Here is a 20,948-nt window from a genome sequence, read left to right as displayed (position 1 = left end):
AAGAGAGATATTTACTTTCAAATTTCACCTTTCAAGTGTGATCAATTACAGAGAAAATTAAATGTTTGGGAATTAAATATGTGTGATAAAAGGGAAAAATATGTAAATTTTGAAATAAAAAATATATATGATATATGTTGTAACTGTTAAAAATTGATCACATTTTATCACCATCATTATTTACTTAATAGTTATCACATATGAACATCATGGTGAACAGATATCATCATGAAAACATTTTTAATCTGTTTGCTAGCTCGTGCGTTTGAACAGCCAACTTGTGCCAATATTCACCAATATAAGTTCAATAGATTTAACCCTTTATTATATAAATTAACGAGGTCGCCAAGGCTAGGAGATAAAAATCACACAACTTGTTGGATAAAAATCAAATCCAACCAACTGCAAACCCCATGTAAGATCATATATATATGAGCCTCGACGGATAGAAATCGACCTTATGGCAAAATTTATCGAATTTGATATTTTCGTGTTTTTTAATAGTCCACGTAAAACCATTACAAAAACTGAAAACGAAATCAAAATATCTTCTTTTATAACAAAGTTATTACATTTTGAAATTGGTATGTTTGCAAAATTAATTTTGAGCATATAGTGTTTTTTCCACAATTGTGACGTCATGGTTTATTCTCAGCTGTTCGGTAAGGCACCTGTCAACGCGTAGCAATCCAACTGGTCATCTTGTCTAAGTTAATTAAGAATTGCTTAATATATGACAAAAACAGATGATCATGATGTACAATCCCTAAATCTGTGTGAACTGTATTTTAAATCCTTTAAAAAACGAATAACACCCCCCCCCCCCAAAAAAAATTAAATTTCTACTTTTCTATCTTTCGTACCGGTAGCTTCGTCTATATGAACAACTGAACTTCCAATAAACAAAATTTAGATCTACACTATGCTGCTTTTATGTTTGATGAAGCATGTATTCTCAAAACATGCAATTTAGTTAACACACACTGTTTGATTTTACGTAATCACCATGTAAAGGAAAAAAGGGAACAAATGAAATCGAGTCAAAATTTACAGGGATTCGAATTCGATCTCAGAAATACCAAAGGCTAGTTTCTGACAGAAAATACATGAACCATGCAGCCAATAAAATCATAACTTAAATCATGCTTCTATAATTATTCTTATGTAATAAATAATAAAAATCACATCGATCAGTACATATATAGTGAAATCAAACATGGTGTGATACTAGCCTTGTGTCTAAAAGTAAGCTCATTTAATTAGGATTTTCCCTCCTAAAACCTTTCTACTGCAGCCACATTCACCTTCAAATAGCTAGTTCATATATATACACCCTCTTTTCCTCCACATCATTCTCGCTTGGTTGTAATTGGACGTATATATCGAAAAAAAAATAACCACTATGTCTTTAAACTATTACCCCCCCCCCCCCCTCCTAGTAAAAAACAAATTGTCTTTTCATCAAATGTCTATTATCCATAATGTAGAAAAATAAATAAGTAAATAGAATATCATGTTAAACAATTTACATGTACGAATTATTGATTGATTGAATTTTGCTAAGCGCCGAGTCGGCAAGATTTCAGCCATTATCGGCGGGAATTTTTTATCTGTTGCATGCAAAATACATGTAGTTGATAATCTTAACATATTTTAAAAGGAACTATTTAACGTTTCATCCGACGGATTATAATTTCAAGAATATGTAATCCGTTAAAAAAGATTTCTCTCTGTATTCATCAACAAAATATCTCATAATGTACAAAATTTTACTTTAAAATTCAATTTGATGTAAATAATCTTAAGTTCTTTTAAATCTAATATTGTTAGATAAAATAATAATCATGCATCGCTCGTACATTATTAATTAACTTCGTATGTGAGAAACCCCACCTTATTTTAGAAGAATAAGATTTAAATTTACATGTAGCGGAAAGTCACGGGAAACAAAATTGTATATATACACATGCATTGGCTGAAATTCTCGGCTCAATAAATATGCATGCATTATTTGTGGACAATTTGCGGAAGATTTATTTTTTTTTTTTTTGTTTCTTTTATCATAAAGTTAATCATCATCGGATACCCAAGGATGATCTCATCTTTACTCATCACCGGGTGATAAGTAAAGACGAGATCACTCTAGGGTTTCCGACGATGATTGATTGTATATTGTTTAACGTCCTTCTCGAGATTTTTTCACTAATATGGAGACGCCACCACTTGCCGGTGGAGAGCTGCAAATTTTGTCCTATACTCGGCACTTAGGGCCATTGAGCAGGGAGGGATCTTTTTCGTGCTAGCACCTACTGCGACACGGGACCTCGGTTTATACGGTCTCATCCGAATGACCGGTCTCCACGTCCCACAGTGGGATTCGAACACGCGATGTAAGGACATCGTCTCAAGCCACGGTCTGGAGTCCGCATATAGCTCTCTCCTACCAGATGGGAGAGGATCGTACATTTTGGCCATGGTTTGCGACGATGATGTAAGGATTGACTCCTTACTTCGCGACTCTAGAGTAGACGCTCTAACCACTGCACCACGCGGGCGACTTCCGACGATGATAGTATAGTTTATTTGTAACGCAACATTCTAATGCATTTGAAAATGAGAATTTACATAACGTATACAAAATACTTTTATCAACAGAAAAAATGAAGGGATATCAATATGAATTTCAGAAATGCAAAAAATATAAATTCTTTGTTACCTGGAGTATTAGAAATGCATTGAGGGAAAGAAAAAGAAAAACAAAGGCTTGTTTAATTACAATATAAAAACACGTGGAACATTTTCTTTCTTTTACTGCAAACGAACTACATGTAAACAGCATTGATTACGTTTAGACTGTACTGAGAATGTCTTGATAATTATTTTATTAGGAAATGCAGTTAAACCAATTAAAAAATGAATAAATAATGCTATAAATTAGATAGTCGGATTCAGCTTGGGTGCTTAGGATTCTAAAATAAATAAAAATAAATTATATTTAGCCAGCAAAGTAGCTTGATTTAAATACATATATCGTCGCTGTAATATCAAATTGTCGTAAGTCAAAAATCCCAACTTTTCCCCCAGAGAAAAAAATAATTTTTCTAAAATGTCGTATGTCAACACATTTAAAATTCTGTCCTGGATGTTTTTATTTACAAATTGTCAAATCTCCAGAAAAGCATTGAAACAAACCCCTGCAATGTATTGTAAGCGTACGAATCTGATATTAAAAGCTCTGAAATGTTTTATATGAATTAACATACTCATAAATTGATTGCAGTTATAAACTTGAAAAGAATTCAGTTTGTCATGAAGTAACTTACTTCTAACTTTTCATCAATCTTTCCATTGATTTCTCTGTTTATTAAATAAATATACTTTGTTTTGTATGTTGAACACATTTTTTAGTAAAAATTTTAAAAGATTTAACTAAAATTATAATTTTTACCTTGATATCATTATGGCCAGTGACATCCTTGTCAGTGCCCAGAACATCTCCTTTTGTCACAAAAAAAAATGCATCCAATGGATACGCGCTTTTATCACACGTCTGTATCTCACTTTCTAATTGGCCTAGAGACATGACGTTTTGACAGAACATGTATTCGATATTGCAGATTCCAAATTAGCAATAAAAAATTCGCGCCAAAAATCGACTTACGACATTTTGATATTACAGCGACGATATGCTGACTAAAGAAGCCCCCCCCCCCCCAAAAAAAAAAAATCCTGTTTCTAACACATTCCAACACAACACATATAAAATTATAGACATTTCATAATTATTTGTTTAATGATTTTTTGAATTTAAAAAAATCAAATAAAAAAGGAGATTTATAATAAAGTTGTCTGTTGTGGGTATATCCATTCTCTCTTTAAAAGAAGAATTTTATAATGTATAGATCTTTTTGGTGTTATAATTGAAAGTCTTATTACAAAACGAAACCATATTCTTGATATTCATGAACAAGGGAAATCCTGCTCAAGATGATTTTTGAAAAGTTTGGTATTAACGAGGTTCAAAATACTTAACATTATGCTGAATATATAAGAACATCTCTCACAAAACTATGTACATCCGACTTTAGGGTATTTTTTTTTTTGGTTTACAACTCTTTATAATATTATTGACATAGAAGGATATGTTTTACAAACTGGGCCAATCTTTTTACATTTTCGCCAGCCAAGTTAAAGAAATTTAAAAATCAAAGATAATCCATCGTCGGTATTTTTTTTTAAACTTTCAAAATATTTAAGAAAAGGTAACGGAGAGAAAAACATATTTTTTAAGGAAATGATTCCCCGTGTTGAGCCTCTTTTTGTGTCAAAGGGAAGCTACTGGCACATTCCAGTCGCTTCAGAATTACGTTTTTCTGTTTGAGAATTACTGATATAAAAAGAAATTGCCTTACACATTACCAGTATTACTTGTTTCTTGATATCTCTTAATATTATAGTTAGTAAAATGCGTTTTAAAAGTTGTTCAATCGTGGCCTATGTACATTTTGTATTGATCGATATGCCTTTCATTAGCCTATTGTTTTTGGTTGGTTGGTAAATTCCTGTGATAAATTTGAAATTACACGTAAATTCATTCAAAAACATGAAACATTATAGTATATCTAATATGAAATTGCGAATTTAATCGTGAATGATTGAATACACGTCCACACGATAAATTCACACACTCGGCTATTTACTGCATCAGTACAAGTGCGATTTTTTGTGCCAGATTACGTCTCCTCTGGCTAAAATTTATACTCTAAACTACAAAAAAATATATTCTGTACTTCCTAAGTAATGCAACATGCCATTTTTTCTTTGCTATATGTCTACCATTTTATTCTTTATCTGGTGTATTGTAAGATATGGCCTTACGTCTTCTGCTGTTTGAAAAAAAAAAATAAGTGTAGATCGGACTCGGCATTCCTCTGGCCTGTGTTTACATTGAACCATGGTAACAATAAAAAATACGGCTCTACGAGGGGGAATACATTTAAAATTTGTTTATTTTATTAGTACATGTTTAAAATGATCCGATTTTTTAAAGAAAAAATCTTTGAACTGCAGATGATTATGTCTAAAACATTCTTTAACGTGAAAACCATGTGTTGCAAAAATACCGGGAAATCTTTCTCAACTTTATTCGCTTTTTTCTCATTATGACGTTGCATACGATAAGGTCGATTTCTATCCGTCGAGGCTCATATATTATATACACATTTAATATATTTGTCAGAGATAAAAAGAAATTCATGAATGAAGAGGCAAGAGAAATGGAAAGGACAAGTAAGGAAGAGGGGGATTTCAGGCCCAGAAAAGTTGAGTGGTCAGAAGTCAGGTCTAGTGAGGTTGAGGGGTCAGAGGTCAGGCCTGGTGAAGTTGAGGGGTCAGAGGTCAGGCCCGGTGAAGTTGAGGGGTCAGAGGCCCTGCCAATAAAACCCAGCAGTGCTAGCAGTACGAGTATAGCCTCTAGTTACTTCAACAACAAAATCCCCATACCCGAGGATGAAGAGGTAAGGCTCACTCAATCACTTCAACAACAAAATCCCCATACCAGAGGATGTAGAGGTAAGGCTCACTTAATCACTTCAACAACAAAATCCCCATACCAGAGGATGTAGAGGTAAGACTCACTCAATCACTTCAACAACAAAATCCCCATACCGGAGGATGAAGAGGTAAGGCTCACTCAATCACTTCAACAACAAAATCCCTATACCAAAGGATGAAGAGGTAAGGCTCACTCAATCACTTCAACAACAAAATCCCCATACCAGAGGATGTAGAGGTAAGGCTCACTCAATCACTTCAACAACAAAATCCCCATACCAGAGGATGTAGAGGTAAGACTCACTCAATCACTTCAACAACAAAATCCCCATACCTGAGGATGAAGAGGTAAGGCTCACTCAATCACTTCAACAACAAAATTCCCATACCAGAGGATGTAGAGGTAAGGCTCACTCAATCACTTCAACAACAAAATCCCCATACCGGAGGATGTAGAGGTAAGGCTCACTCAATCACTTCAACAACAAAATCCCCATACCAGAGGATGTAGAGGTAAGACTCACTCAATCACTTCAACAACAAAATCCCCATACCGGAGGATGTAGAGGTAAGGCTCACTCAATCACTTCAACTACAAAATTCCCATACCAGAGGATGTAGAGGTAAGGCTCACTCAATCACTTCAACAACAAAATCCCCATACCGGAGGATGAAGAGGTAAGGCTCACTCAATCACTTCAACAACAAAATCCCCATACCAAAGGATGAAGAGGTAAGACTCACTCAATCACTTCAACAACAAAATCCCCATACCGGAGGATGTAGAGGTAAGACTCATTCAATCACTTCAACAACAAAATCCCCATACCCGAGGATGAAGAGGTAAGGCTCACTCAATCAGTATACAGAATGTAATCCAGAAACAAAATGTAAACAATATTATCCTATTTGACTTGTTTTGCTGCTTTTTTTTTCTCATTAAACACAACTTTTTACTTTTGGAAATATTCATCCTTCCTCCCCCCATCTTCCACCCCTACTCCCCCACCAAAATAATATTTTTCCACCTTTTCTTTAACTTTAATGAGGAAAATGTTCTTTCAAATAAAAGATTAAGAGATGAAATATGCATTGCTCAGATTGGATTATCAACTCTGAAATATTTAATGCTGTTCATATTTTCTCTGATTTTCAGCATCCAGTGTTCAGCTTTAGAAAACTCTGGGCCTTCACTGGTCCAGGGTTCCTTATGAGTATTGCCTATCTGGATCCGGGAAATATCGAGTCAGATCTCCGTTCCGGATCTGTCGCTCAGTTCAAGGTCAGTATCTCATTAGTATTAACGAGCTTTAGAGTAATTAGAGAATCAATTAGATTAAAAAATATGACAATTTATTTTTGAAATATATGACATTTTAAGATTTGCTTATAACCAATGATATTAACATTTGCTGTTTCTTTTTACTCATCCAAATATGAAATTGATTTGAAAGCATTTTAGTTAGTGTAAACTTGCATTGAGAAACTTGGGCTAAAGCGACTTGACAATGAAGCTACAGGGAAGTTAATAAAATATTATAATAAAGCTAAGGGTGAATTTAAAAAAAAAACTTATATTTGCTATGGATACTCATACAGACTGTACCAATGTTAACATATCTGTTTTAGTTGCTATGGAGACATTGGCTTATTTTGTAATAGTTACCATGGATACTGATTGCAGCTTATTTTGTTATAGTTGCTTTGGATACTAATGCTAGCATATATCATAACAGTTGCTATGGATACTGATGTCTATGTAATATGTTATAGTTGCTTTGAATACTGACATCTGTGTATTTATGTTATAGTTGCTATGGATACTGACCTCTGTGTATTTATGTTATAGTTGCTATGGATACTGATGTCTGTTTATCTTTTTATAGTTGCTATGGATACTGACATCTGTTTATTCATGTTACAGTTGCTATGGATACTGATGTCTGTTTATTTATGTTATAGTTGCTATGGATACTGACCTCTATGTATTTATGTTATAGTTGATATGGATACTAACCTCTGTGTATTTATGTTATAGTTGCTATGGATTCTGATGTCTGTTTATTTATGTTATAGTTGCTATGGATACTGATGTCTGTTTATTTATGTTATAGTTGCTATGGATACTGACCTCTATGTATTAATGTTATAGTTGCTATGGATACTGACGTCTGTTTGTATATGTTACAGTTGCTATGGATACTGATGTCGGCCACGTTTCTGGGTCTTCTGATGCAGAGGCTGTCGGCGCGCCTGGGGGTGGTGACAGGAATGCACCTGGCTGAGGTCTGCTACAGAAGCTATCCCAGGGTTCCACGCTTTGTGCTGTGGTTCATGGTGGAAATAGCTATCATTGGTGAGGTCCTGTTTTTGAGACAGGGGGAAGCATGGGATTTCAACCAATCAAAATTCAAAATTATTGATAGAGGTACAATTTTGTTTGGTACTGTTCAAAAACATATTAATCTTAGATTATTAGGATACATGTTCTTAAGATATTACAGACCCTAAACCGTGCTACTACACCTGAAAACGAACCGTACCGTTCCGTGCAGAAAGCGTACCGTACCGTGAACAAAACGTACCGTTCCGTGCACAAAGCGAACCGTTCCGTGTAGAAAGCGTACCGTACCGTGAACAAAGCGTACTGTTCCGTGCACAAAGCGTACCGTACCGTTCTCAAAGCGAACCGTTCCGTTCTCAAAGCGTACCGTACCGTCCACAAAGCGTACCGTTCCGTGCAAGAAACAAACCGTACCGTTCTTTGGTTAATTATGCAAACCATTTTTGAATCATGTTATGACCAAATAAGTCATTCTGGTTTATTTCTCGCTACGGCGCCTGTGAAAGGAGGACGGAGGTTTTGTCTGCCTGTTCGAAACACCATTATCAAGTATCATGCATATGCGTCTGGGCCTTCAACTGTGAAAATAAGGAAACTACTCGAAGCAAAATACAACTTTATAACAACTAGACAGAGTGTGAGACGATTTTCTTATTTGCTATAAATTAGATCAACTGGTTGTGTTTGTGGTCAAACGTACAGTACAGGCCAGGAGTTTTTCCCGCAAAACATGTACGGGGCAGTGTGGACCTCGAACGATGTCGGCGTCTTTGAAGTCTTTAATTTTCTTTATATTAGCAAATTAAATCAATTTTCTTTTGAAATATTACTAGTTTATTTCAACAATTGTAATTTAATTATACAGATATTTAAAATAAAATTATAAGGTGCCCCGAAATTCAATATAATCGTGCTCGTGCCCAAGGAAAAAACCCTCTTTTAATGTGTACATGTACATACATGTTTCATAATCCTATAATTATATTTGACATAAAAATAGGTTCAATAGACTATAATACCACTAAGAAAGAACACGCTTTCATTAATTTATTCCCTGGTTGTCTCTACTTTTGATTTTAATTTTGCTCATTTAAATTATTAAATCTTATCGGATAAAAGATCGTTTTTGTCGTAAGTATTTAATACATATCAGATGCGTGATTTTACTAATGAATTATTTTGTAAGAATTATAAAACATATATTAACTGTCTAGAGTAAAAATTCTGTCTAGAGTAAAAATTTAAAAAAGAACCGTATTAGACTCTCACATTAATTCTGTTAAGATTTTTACTATTGGCGAATCATTGGTGCAGTTATACTTACACTGAAAATCTGTAATCATGTAAAATATGGATTAAAATATTACATGCGGTAAACATGTATATTTCTACTGAACTGACAGAGATGACAATCTTTCTAATAAAACTGTGATAAACTTTCACGCTGCATATACAAAAATCGCCAGCTGAATTTCTTGCAAATAGAATGTGCAAACTGCAGTATGAATATTACTTCATTCTGAAATACATCTCATGAAAAATGAAAAAAAAAGTTTGCGAAAAAAATAAAGATATTATAAGGTTTGTTACACTGTATCCCGATCCCCTTGTAGAAAGCAATACGAATTAACGAATTACATGTAGCTGGTCGAAAGTTCTTTAGAAGTCTGGAAAATCGTACGTTGTTGTAAATAAGAAAGAATAATCTACAGGAAACATCCTTATTAGTGTCTGAAAAAAGATAATTTACTAAATAAAATGAAATAAAAAAAAAATTAATCCTCTTTCAAGCCATTGGAGTAATGTTTGTTACCCCCCCCCCCCCTCTAGAAGGCGATACTTATGCAAATATGAGACTTGAAATTGTGCTTAAAAAAAGAAAATTTAGGGATACATGCTTCTTTTTTGTCTGAAAAAGGATAATTTAGGAAGTAAATTTATAATCAGTGTTGTGGTGAAACCTGGAAGATGAATTTGCTGGATGTCAGTTGAGAGTTCGGACATAGAGTAGTTCTGAGTATGGTGACAACGAAAATTAACTTCTTTTACATCTGCGTTGAAAAATTATCCCTGTCTGATTTCTCAATCAAGATTCGTGGTTTTCTTTTTTTTTCTTCTCTATTGAAATTGAAATAAAATATGCTCTTATGTACATAAAATTCCCCGATCAAAATATATAATAAACAGAATGTAACTTCTAACGTCTTATTAGTCTTTTTGTGTATAGGAAAAGAATTTAAATATCAAAATGTATATGTTGATACGACTAACCAATTAATCGGTCGGAACGTTTTACGGTTAACCGATTAGCAATTCTGCAATCGATTGCCATCCCTAGTAAATTTCAAAATTTATAAGTGACTTATAAGTTGCTTATAAGTGGATTATAAAACACTTATAAGTTTTTATTAGTTTTTTCTGTAAGGGTAGAAATATATGGGAAAATTCTTTAAAAATCTTATTCTCAAGAATGACAAAGCCATAATTCATCATATTTATATGGAAGCATGCTCAAGTAGTGTAGATTCATATTTGTTCAAATCATGACCCCCGGGGGTAGTGCTGGGCCAAAATGGCCGACCAAAGTTTTACATAGGAATATATAGGAAAATTCTTTAACCCATTTCCTACTGCAGCCAAGTCTGCAGAGCTTATCAGTAAGACGAGGGATAACACGCCTGCTGCTGTGATGGCTAAGTTAATTAGCACCATCTTTACTTTCTGCCTGATAACAAGATAATTAATCTCTGTAGGTATATAAAAGTATACATATTTATAAAGCTCTTAAAATTCTGCATCCAGCAGTATAAATTTCAATATGCAGCAAGAATGCTATCCCATGTTTTATCTGATGTAAATAATAATAAATTCTTAAAAGCACTTGAAAATTTTTGTCATCTTTTTATTCAACTGGATTTTATGTGCATAAAGTGAATGTAAGCAGTATGTTTTTTTTTGCATCAGTAGTTACATCAAACATTTCTGAACAATTTACAGTTTATTTCATTAAAAAATCTATAAAAATAAAAAAGTTATTGATATTTCAATACATAGGGTATTATCTCAGAATTTTCGACATTTGAATCAAGAATGGAATTTCTTTAAAAATTATTTTAAAAATATACAACATGCATTTTGCTACATTTTAAACAAAGTTTTAAGTAAAATAATGTATTACAAACATTATATCAAAACAAAAATGAAAAAAAAATTTACTTACTTCAAAATAATATGTAATAAAATATTGCAAAAAGAAATCCTCAATTTTAATTCTCAACTCAAAAAAAGAAGTCACACTTACTAATGTTTACACTTTCATCATTCGCATGATGTGCTTAGAGCTGCACTCTAAGTGTACTGGGACATCACATTGTTGGCATCCAAATTTCGTAACACCTTTCCTTTGTCCTTGTGGTCCTGACAGGGAACATTCCCGGCACACTTTGTTTTTGGGGAACATTTTCACAATGTTATGCTCGGTAGCGCGTCCTCCACAGTCAAGTTTTTGTGGTTCTCTTCTAGATCTCACATCACCTATTAGATCTTCCACTAGGTCTTCTATATAGTCTTGAAAACTTGGCCATCTTTCACGAGCAATTTCTGGGTGGGTGTCCTTCGCTACTATGTAGGAATTGTGAGCCGATGCCATCATCAGATAGAAAAACAGCCTCCGCCACCACTTCTTTGATCTGTGACTCAAGAGATAGTACCCTATCATCTGATCACATAAATCCACCCCCTTCATGTGTTTCTGGTAGTCCGAGAGAAGTTTTGGAACCTGCACCACGGTGTTCTCGGCAGCACGTCGTGTCACTTGTCCTCGATGGCTAGGGTCGTGAAAGTTTGACAAGACACTTACGGGTTTCGTGTCCAACCAAATGCAGTACATCAGGTTGTCTTTTTGAGCTACTTTGAACTCATGCTTCCTCAAGTTGACTTTAGATGGGATTAGATCCTTTGGAAGTCCCTTACGGTTTGCACGCACAGTCCCACATCCCATGATCCCTCGGAGGTAAAGGTCATTCAGTAGGTCGGTGCCGGTGTAGAAATTATCCATATATACATTCAAGTTTGATCCGAAGTAATTTCTGCACAAGTCCATCACCACTCTGTATGACAGTCCCTTTTCCTGATTTCCCTCCTTACCCGTATACACCTGGAACTTGCTCAAATAACCAGTGTCGCTTTCCGCCATTGCCCAAACTTTCAGTCCCCATTTTATAGGTTTAGCAGGTAGGTACTGGCGAAAGGATAATCTTCCTTTGAACTTTATCATTGATTCATCAATGGTTACATTTCCATGTGGAATGTAAATTTCACCAAATTTCCTGTCCAAGAATTCCAAGAACCATCGAACTTTCCAAAGTTTGTCTGGAATCTGTGGTTGTTCATCATTGTTTTGGATATGTAAATACCTCCATATTTGATGGAATCTATCCCTTGTTATGGGTCAGAATAACCCTAAATGCCAGCAAAGATCAATCACACAGTTTAAACTTAACAATAATTTATTTACAGTAATATACAAATCATTAAGTACAAACTTAGCAAAAATCTAAAAATACATACATCAGAGTGTCCGTTGCTGCACACAATGTCCCAGTGAAATTATATCCCAGTAATACCTCAATGATGCTTATACGACAATGTATCCACAATTATTTATGCATCGAATTGACAGGGTATTTATACAGTATCATAAATCTAGAATATTCTAGAAATTGTAAATACATGATATTCCTGAAAAGTTCTGGACATGAATAAAGTTCAAGAATGTTCTAGAAAAAATGACTAAACATATTGACCACTCTGGAATGTTCAAGAAACTTAATGTTACTAATAATATACATGATGAAATAATACAAATACAACACACCTCACAACACCTCCCCCCTTAAAAAGTTTGAATGTCAATGAAAACTTACATTGTAAAACATGTACATTAATACAAAATCTAATTTGTTCATGATACTCTGGACAAGGCATCTGCAATAACATTGTCTTTGCCTTTGATATGCTTAATTGTTATGTTGTATTCTTGTAACAACAAACTCCATCTAGTCAGTCTTTGATTCTTGTTTGACAATTTATGCAAAAATGTCAGGGGGTTGTGATCCGTATATACAAGAATTGGATGCAAAGTAACATTCAGATAAACATCAAAATGCTGTAAGGCTAACAACAAAGCAAGGCATTCCTTTTCAATGGTGGAATACTTTTGTTGACATTTTGTAAGTTTCTTTGAAAAATAAGAAACAACTCTATCTACCTTATCACTATGTTCTTGAAACAAAGCTGCCCCGATTCCAACATCACTAGCGTCAACAGTAAGCTTAAATTGCTTAGAAAAATCTGGAGTTGACAAAACTGGATTGCTCATAAGGACAGATTTGATTTTATGAAATGATTTTTCACAGTCCTTTGTCCATTCAAAGTTAACCCTCTTTTGTAAAAGATTTGTAAGTGGACTAACTACTGAGGAAAAATTTGGACAAAATTTTCTGTAAAACCCAGCCATGCCCAAAAACCTCATTAACTCTTTCTTGTTTGTAGGAATCGGGAACTTTGCAATAGCTTCCACTTTAGCCATAATGGGTGTAACATAACCTTGACCTACTTTATGACCTAAATACTCTACATAGGCATGACAAAATTCGCTCTTCTCAAGGTTCACAGTTAAGTTTGCTTTAGCTAAAATGTCAAACAAAGCACGCATGATTCGGAGATGTTCATCCCATGTGTCGCTGTATATGACGACATCATCAATGTAGGCCTCGCATCCCTCGAGGTCTTGAAGGAGGGAGTGAATCATCCTTTGGAATGTAGCCGGTGCGTTTTTCATGCCAAAAGGCATTACTTTATACTGGTAAAGTCCATCTGGTGTAGCAAAAGCAGATATTTCTTTTGCTCTTTCTGTTAACGGCACTTGCCAGTAGCCTTTCAACAGGTCAAATTTACTGACAAATTTGGCGTTTCCAATGCTGTCAATACAGTCATCAATTCTAGGTATTGGATATGAATCAGTTTTGGTAACAGAATTCACCTTTCTAAAGTCTGTACATAATCGGTAGGAACCGTCCTGTTTTGGTACAAGAATACACGGTGAGCTCCAATTACTTTTACTAGGTTCAACAATGTCATTGTCCAACATATACTGCACTTCCCTTCTTAGGTACTGTAATTTTATTGGATTGAGACGGTACGGATGTTGTTTGATAGGCAGAGCGTCGCCAACTATAACATCATGACAAGCTGCATTAGTTTTCTTTGGAACATCCGAGAAGATTTGATGGTACTCATTCATCAAGTTTTTAACTTGTTCTTTTTGGTGAATGTTCAAATGTCCAAGTTTGGCATCAAAATCAGCCAAAATTTCTGAGTTTTTCAAGCGGACACTCTGATTACAATCTTTCTCATTCATCTCTACACTCGTATCACTCTCAATACAATTTTGAACAGTCTTAGCGTTGGCTAAAGTGGAAACTGGTTTTACAGAATTTCGGTCACACCTTTCAAAATACTCTTTTAACATGTTAATATGACAAACCCGTTTCTCTTTACGTCGACCTGGTGTCTTAACTACATAGTTTACATCACTGATCTTGCTTTCAATTTCATAAGGGCCATAAAATCTGGCTTGTAAAGGATGACCAGGAATAGGTAAAAATACAAGAACCTTATCACCTGGCTTAAACACCCTATTTCTGGCATCTTTGTCATACCACATTTTCATTTTCATCTGAGAACTCTTCAAATTTCCTTGTGCTAATTTACAAGCATTGTAAAGTTTTTCTTTGAAATCAGACACATAATCTAAAAGATTAAGATCACTAGTCTCAGTCAGCCACTTTTCCTTCAACAATTTCAAAGGACCTCTAACTGTATGACCAAACACCAATTCAAAAGGACTGAACCCAAGAGACTCCTGGACTGCTTCTCGTGCAGCAAATAGTACAAGATGAACCCCATCATCCCAGTCTTTCTCATACTGATAACAATAGGTCTTCAGCATTGTTTTTAAGGTCTGGTGAAAACGTTCTAGCGCCCCCTGGGACTCAGGATGATAAGCAGTTGATCTATATTGCCTTATACCCAACTCATGCATGACTTGCTGGAACAACCCCGACATAAAATTTGAGCCTTGATCCGACTGAATTGCCTTTGGTGCTCCTACAAAACTGAAAAACTTGGTTAGGGCCTTAACTATGCTCTTTGCCTTTATATTCCTAAGAGGTATGGCTTCAGGAAACCGAGTGGATGTACACATAATGGTAAGTAAATACTGGTTTCCAGATCTAGTCCTAGGCAAAGGTCCTACACAATCCACCAACACTCGACTAAACGGTTCTTCAAAAGCTGGAATGGGTTGGAGAGGAGCAGATGGTATCTTCTGATTTGGTTTACCTACCATCTGACAGACATGGCATGACTTGCAAAACTCAGAAACGTCCTTTCTTAGCTTAGGCCAATAAAAATGACTCAAAATCCTATTATAAGTCTTATTGACACCTAAATGACCTGCCATAGGTGTATCGTGAGCTAAACTCATGACATCTCGACGATAAGCAGCTGGGACCACTATCTGGTGAACAACACGCCACACTTCATCTGGAGAAGCGTCAGGTGGTCGCCATTTTCGCATAAGGATGCCATCTTTCATATAAAAGCATTCTCCAACTTTAATAGCCTCTTCTGGTGGAAGTGCCCTCTTACTAAGTTGAATGATATCTGGGTCTTTATTTTGTTCAGAGAGTAAACGTTCTCGGCTGAGGATGTCCTTGCCTTGGCTAACATCATCCTCACCACCAAATTTTGGTAAAAATTCTTTCTTCTCTTGCTTCTTGATATTGTGTGGTTCCATGCTTGTTTGAGTGCCATCAAGGTCAGATAAGAAAGTGTCATTCAAATCAATATCAACAGAGGAATTCGTCTCGTCAAAGGCTTGAGTATGGTCTGCCTCCATTTCTCGTCTTCTGGCCATCGCTCTAGTAACAGCACAGGCTGGATAAATGTCATCATCTTCATCATCGCACATAACATCTGGAGTGATTTTCTCACAAACTATAGGATCTGGTACAACTTTTCCACCAGCTAAATCGTTGCCTAGCAACAAAGAAATGCCTGGAACGGGAAGAGTAGGTCGAACACCTACGATAACAGGTCCAGTAACTAAATCTGACTTCAAACTAATTCTATGCAGGGGAACATCAATGACACCTAGCTCCACACCCTGTAATAAAACTGACCCACCAGTAGAAGTCTGCTCAGACAAAGGAAGCACGCCCTCTAACAATAACGTCTGTGCAGCACCAGTATCTCTCAAAATCTGGACAGGTTTTATTTCGCTAGAGTCACCGAGTGAAACAAATCCCTGAGACATAAAGGGCTTATAATCCTCCATAGAATCAATAGAACTGGACTGTGAACCCTGGACATCAGGAGTGTCAGAACAAATCGAAACTAAGGCTTCTCTATCACCTCTAACTGCCGCACAAGCGTGTGGTTGAGTTTTATCAAAATCATTTTTTCTCTTAAGTTTAAAGCATTCACTGATCAGATGACCCTTTTTCTTACAATAACTACAAGTAGGAATCGACCCTATTCCAGAAGATCCTTCAAAACGTCCTGGACCGGACTTAGAACCACCTTGGGATGGAGACTGGGAACTTGTGAAAGACTGAGACCCTGAACCACTCTTTTTATATGTGTCTGAATTGGTAGAATTGCTGCTAGTCTGAGATCTTGATACAAAATTCTTTTTATGAGATAGAGCATAAGTATCAGATATGACTGCTGCCTCTTCAAGAGTTTTCACATTCTTATCTTCTAAATGTGTTTTCAAATCTTGAGAAACACATTCCTTAAACTCTTCTATAGGGATGTGCGATTTAATCGGTATACCGGTATATCGCGATTTTTTGTTGCATGATACGTATCGTGATATGGAGACCTAATTACCGGTATTTAGGTACATATTATAAAGTCCAGAAATTATTCATTTATTTGTTCAATCTTTCAAATTACAATTACAGAAAGTATAAAAAATGTTGTAAAAAGTGAAAAGAACGGCATCAAAATATAATTGATTTTATATAGATGAAAATTTCAAGAAAGTAAAATTTTGTTTTTCTATCATATTTTTTAGAAAAATAATGATTTTTTCATATAAAATCATTGTAAAAACTGCTTTTAAAAGTATCTTGATATTATCATGATATTTTGGGAAAAAATCGTGATATATCGCGATATGAAATTTCTGGCGATACCCATCCCTACTCTTCTACCAGGATGACTTGGCGCAAATTAGCAAAGGTTTTATCAAGTTTCTTAGATCTAAACCAGTGATCGAATAAATCTTCTTTCTCTCGTGAAAATTCAACAAATGTTTGATTATCAAACTTCCTATACTTTCTGAATTTTTGTCTATATGCTTCAGGTACTAATTCATATGCTTTTAATATTGCTGCTTTGACCTTCTCATAGTCTGAACTCTCAGCTACCCCTAGTGCAGAGTATACCTCAGCTGCTTTGCCAACCAGTACACTTTGTAACATTGTTGACCAAACGTGTTGTGGCCATTTAAGATTTTCTGCGACTTTCTCGAATTGGGGAAAATATTTGTCTACAGATTTTTCTTGAAATTTTGGAACTAATCTGATATTTTTTGCTGCGTCAAATTCATTCTTGACAAATGACGGTTCTGGTTGGTTTTGTAATTTTAATTTCTCTAATTCAAAGTTCATTTCACGCTCTCTTTCTCGCTCTTCTCTTTCTGCTGCTAATTTGTCTAATTCAAATTTTCGTTCACGCTCTCGTTCTTCTCTTTCTCTATCTCTTTCTCGCTCTTCTCTTTCAAATCGCATTTTCTCTAACTCTAATTGAAACTGATAGTCTGTCATTTTGTAAGAGCCTAACTCTGATCTATCTGTATATTCTGGAAGATCGTATTTTTCAAAGATGTTTTCTTCTACTAGTTTGTTTGCAACCTTAATTCTAATGTCTTGCTTTCTCTGAGAGGATTTAACATCTAACCCAAAATGCAAACCTAATGCGATCAAGTCATCCTTTTTTAACGTATCAAAAACCTGAACACTTGGCGAACTAAGAAAGTTTGTGACCGAAAATACCATGTTGATTTTTGCTGGCTTATAGTCAAATTTAACAATTTAATTAACAAAATTCTGACAATGAACTGCAAAAGTGCAAGAAATTCTTGATCCCGGACGAGCCCCCAATTCTGTTATGGGTCAGAATAACCCTAAATGCCAGCAAAGATCAATCACACAGTTTAAACTTAACAATAATTTATTTACAGTAATATACAAATCATTAAGTACAAACTTAGCAAAAATCTAAAAATACATACATCAGAGTGTCCGTTGCTGCACACAATGTCCCAGTGAAATTATATATCCCTCAATGATGTTATACGACAATGTATCCACAATTATTTATGCAAATTGACAGGGTATTTATACAGTATCATAAATATATTCTAGAAATTGTAAATACATATATTCCTGAAAAGTTCTGGACATGAATAAAGTTCAAGAATGTTCTAGAAAAAATGACTAAACATATTGACCACTCTGGAATGTTCAAGAAACTTAATGTTACTAATAATATACATGATGAAATAATACAAATACAACACACCTCACAACACCCTAGACATGATTCTGTTGAATGATGTGCAGAATAACCATTTATTATAAATCTAGAATATTCTATTGTAAATACATGATATTCCTGAAAAGTTCTGGAAAAGTTCAAGAATGTTCTAGAAAAAATATTCTGTTGCCAATAATCTGTTTTTTCTGGGAGACAGAATAACCATTTATTCTGTATTCCCATTGCAAAACACAGTCCGAGAAATGCCCTCATTTCATTGGATTCCACTGGAGTCCATTTTGCTGCATACGGTGGGGGAGGGTTTTTTTCACGTTCCTGGCGAGCATAAATGTTCGTTTCATTTACTAATTTGTCAATGAGTTCATTTGTCCAAAATAGTTCAAAATATTGACCTGCTGATGCCTCTTCAGGGTGTTCTACAGTGGCCCCACCAACGTTTTTGTACCGATTCTGCATCCGGGGTTGGAAATTTTCCTTCACCCACTGGTGCTGAAAGTCGAGAAATTCTTCATCTTCGTCACTATCCTCGGCGAAAATATTCAAAATCCAGTCATCAACGTCTCCCTGGTTAACTTCACGATCAATATTTCCAGCTAAAACATCCATATCCTCTTCATCTACATCGTATTCTGCCTCAATATCGCTACCATCGCTCAAATCTTCACCTCGCTCCGCCATTTTGAAATCTTGCTCGCGTCTAAAGCATCAGTTTTCTTTGTTTCAACCAGGTTTTCCCCTCATAAATAAGTATCTAGTTTCACTTTTATGTGCGCATGATCAAGGTCTATTTCCGCTTTTCCTTAGTCTGTAAAATGTTTTAAACATCCGGGCTTTTCAATGGCATTTAAAGACCAAGTATGATGCAGGTACGAAAACTACTACTGTAGTGGTAGTTCGCGATGTGAGAGGAATACGACTACAGACGTAGATCGCGGGGAATGGGTTAAACATCTTCTTCTCAAGAAAGACAAAGCCATAATTCATCATATTTATATGGAAGCATGCTCAAGTAGTGTAGATTCAAATTTGTTCAAATCATGACCCTCAGGGTAAGGGCGGGGCCAAAATGGCCGACCAAAGTTTTTAAAGATATATATAGGAAAATTCTTTAAAAATCATTTTCTTAAATATAGCAAATCCATGATTGGTCATGGGACTACTTTTGGATTTAAACTTTACAATAAAAAGCCATTTTCTACTTTTTCCTATCCTTAGTGCTCAGGTGAGCCATGTGGCCCATGGGCCTCTTGTTTAGAATAATGATGAAAATTAAAGTCATTTCTATTTTGAAATTTATTTTAGAAATAGAGCTACCTCTGATATTAAAAATGACTGTATTTCATCCTTTTTTAGATCACCTGAGCCGAAGGCTCAAGTGAGCTTTTCTGATCACATTTTGTCCGTCGTCCGTCCGTCTATCCGTCTGTCCGTCCGTCTGTAAACTTTTCACATTTTGGACTTATTCTCAAGAACCAATGGGCCAATTTTATCCAAACTTGGTACAAAGCATCCTTGGGTGAAGGGGTGTTTAAATTTTTAAAATGAAGGGCCAAGTCCCCTTACAAGGGGAGATTATCAAGAAAAGACAAAAAAAAGGGTGGGGTCACTAAAAAATCTTCTCCTCAAGAACCACTAGGCCAGGAAAATTGAAACTTATGTGGAATCATCCTTGGGTAGTGTAGATATTAAATTGTTTAAATCATGACCCCCGGGGGTAGGGCGGGGCCACAATAGGGAATCCAAGTTTTACATAGAAATATATAGAACAAATCTTTAAAAATCTTCTTCTCAAGAACCACTGGGCCAGGAAAGCTGAAACTTATGTGGAAGCATGACCTTGGGTAGTGTAGATATTAAATTGTTAAAATCATGACCCCCCGGGGTAGGGCGGGGCCATAATAGGGAATCCAAGTTTTACATAGAAATATATAGAACAAATCTTTAAAAATCTTCTTCTCAAGAACCACTGGGCCAGGAAAGATGAAACTTATGTGGAAGCATCCTTGGGTAGTGTAGATATTAAATTCTTAAAATAAAAAAGGGAAGGGGGTTGTTGGGCATGATAGGTATAGCAAGAGGGGGAATCTGGTAAAGATCTGCATCACCCAAGTTAATCAGGTGAGCGATGTGGCCCATGGGCCTCTTGTTTATCAAATTGTTAGGTCTGGGCACACTTAATTATCTCTTTTGTTTTACAGGGCGCACTAAATTATTTTGGTTTCAATTACTTGTCAAGATGTTTCTCTACACAAGGGTCTTTGGCAGCATAGTGTACTATATCTTATTACTGTAGTAAATGGGTTGGAAAAATTTACTTGGGAATGGAAATATGATGAAAAGAAGTCATATTTACAAAAATAAGAAGAATGTGTACATTAATATATACTTAGACATTTTTAAAAATGATGGATTTCAGTCA

At 35.3% G+C, this 20,948-nt stretch overlaps 1 protein-coding gene across 6 annotated transcripts in view; it reads left to right on the top strand.

Moving 5' to 3' along the window:
• Positions 1-20,948, top strand: part of LOC134271090 (natural resistance-associated macrophage protein 2-like) — a 43,437-nt gene that overhangs the window by 708 nt on the left and 21,781 nt on the right. For 3 of the 6 annotated variants that reach the window (XM_062753491.1, XM_062753434.1, XM_062753552.1), the window contains exons 2-4: positions 5,240-5,516; positions 6,710-6,835; positions 7,744-7,909. In XM_062753491.1, coding sequence (XP_062609475.1) covers positions 5,256-5,516; positions 6,710-6,835; positions 7,744-7,909 — 553 coding nt within the window. In that variant the 5' untranslated portion in view covers positions 5,240-5,255. Of the gene's footprint in view, positions 1-5,239; positions 5,517-6,216; positions 6,232-6,376; positions 6,397-6,709; positions 6,836-7,743; positions 7,910-20,948 lie in introns of those variants that run through there. The other 3 variants (XM_062753373.1, XM_062753661.1, XM_062753605.1) reach the window with 3 other exon arrangements.

Source organism: Saccostrea cucullata, unplaced genomic scaffold (assembly GCF_032062105.1).
Source record: "Saccostrea cucullata isolate Sc308-1 unplaced genomic scaffold, CSIRO_AGI_Scuc_v1 ctg1562, whole genome shotgun sequence".
Classification (NCBI taxonomy): Eukaryota; Metazoa; Mollusca; class Bivalvia; order Ostreida; family Ostreidae; genus Saccostrea; species Saccostrea cuccullata.
This window is presented reverse-complemented; position numbering and strand designations above follow the sequence as displayed.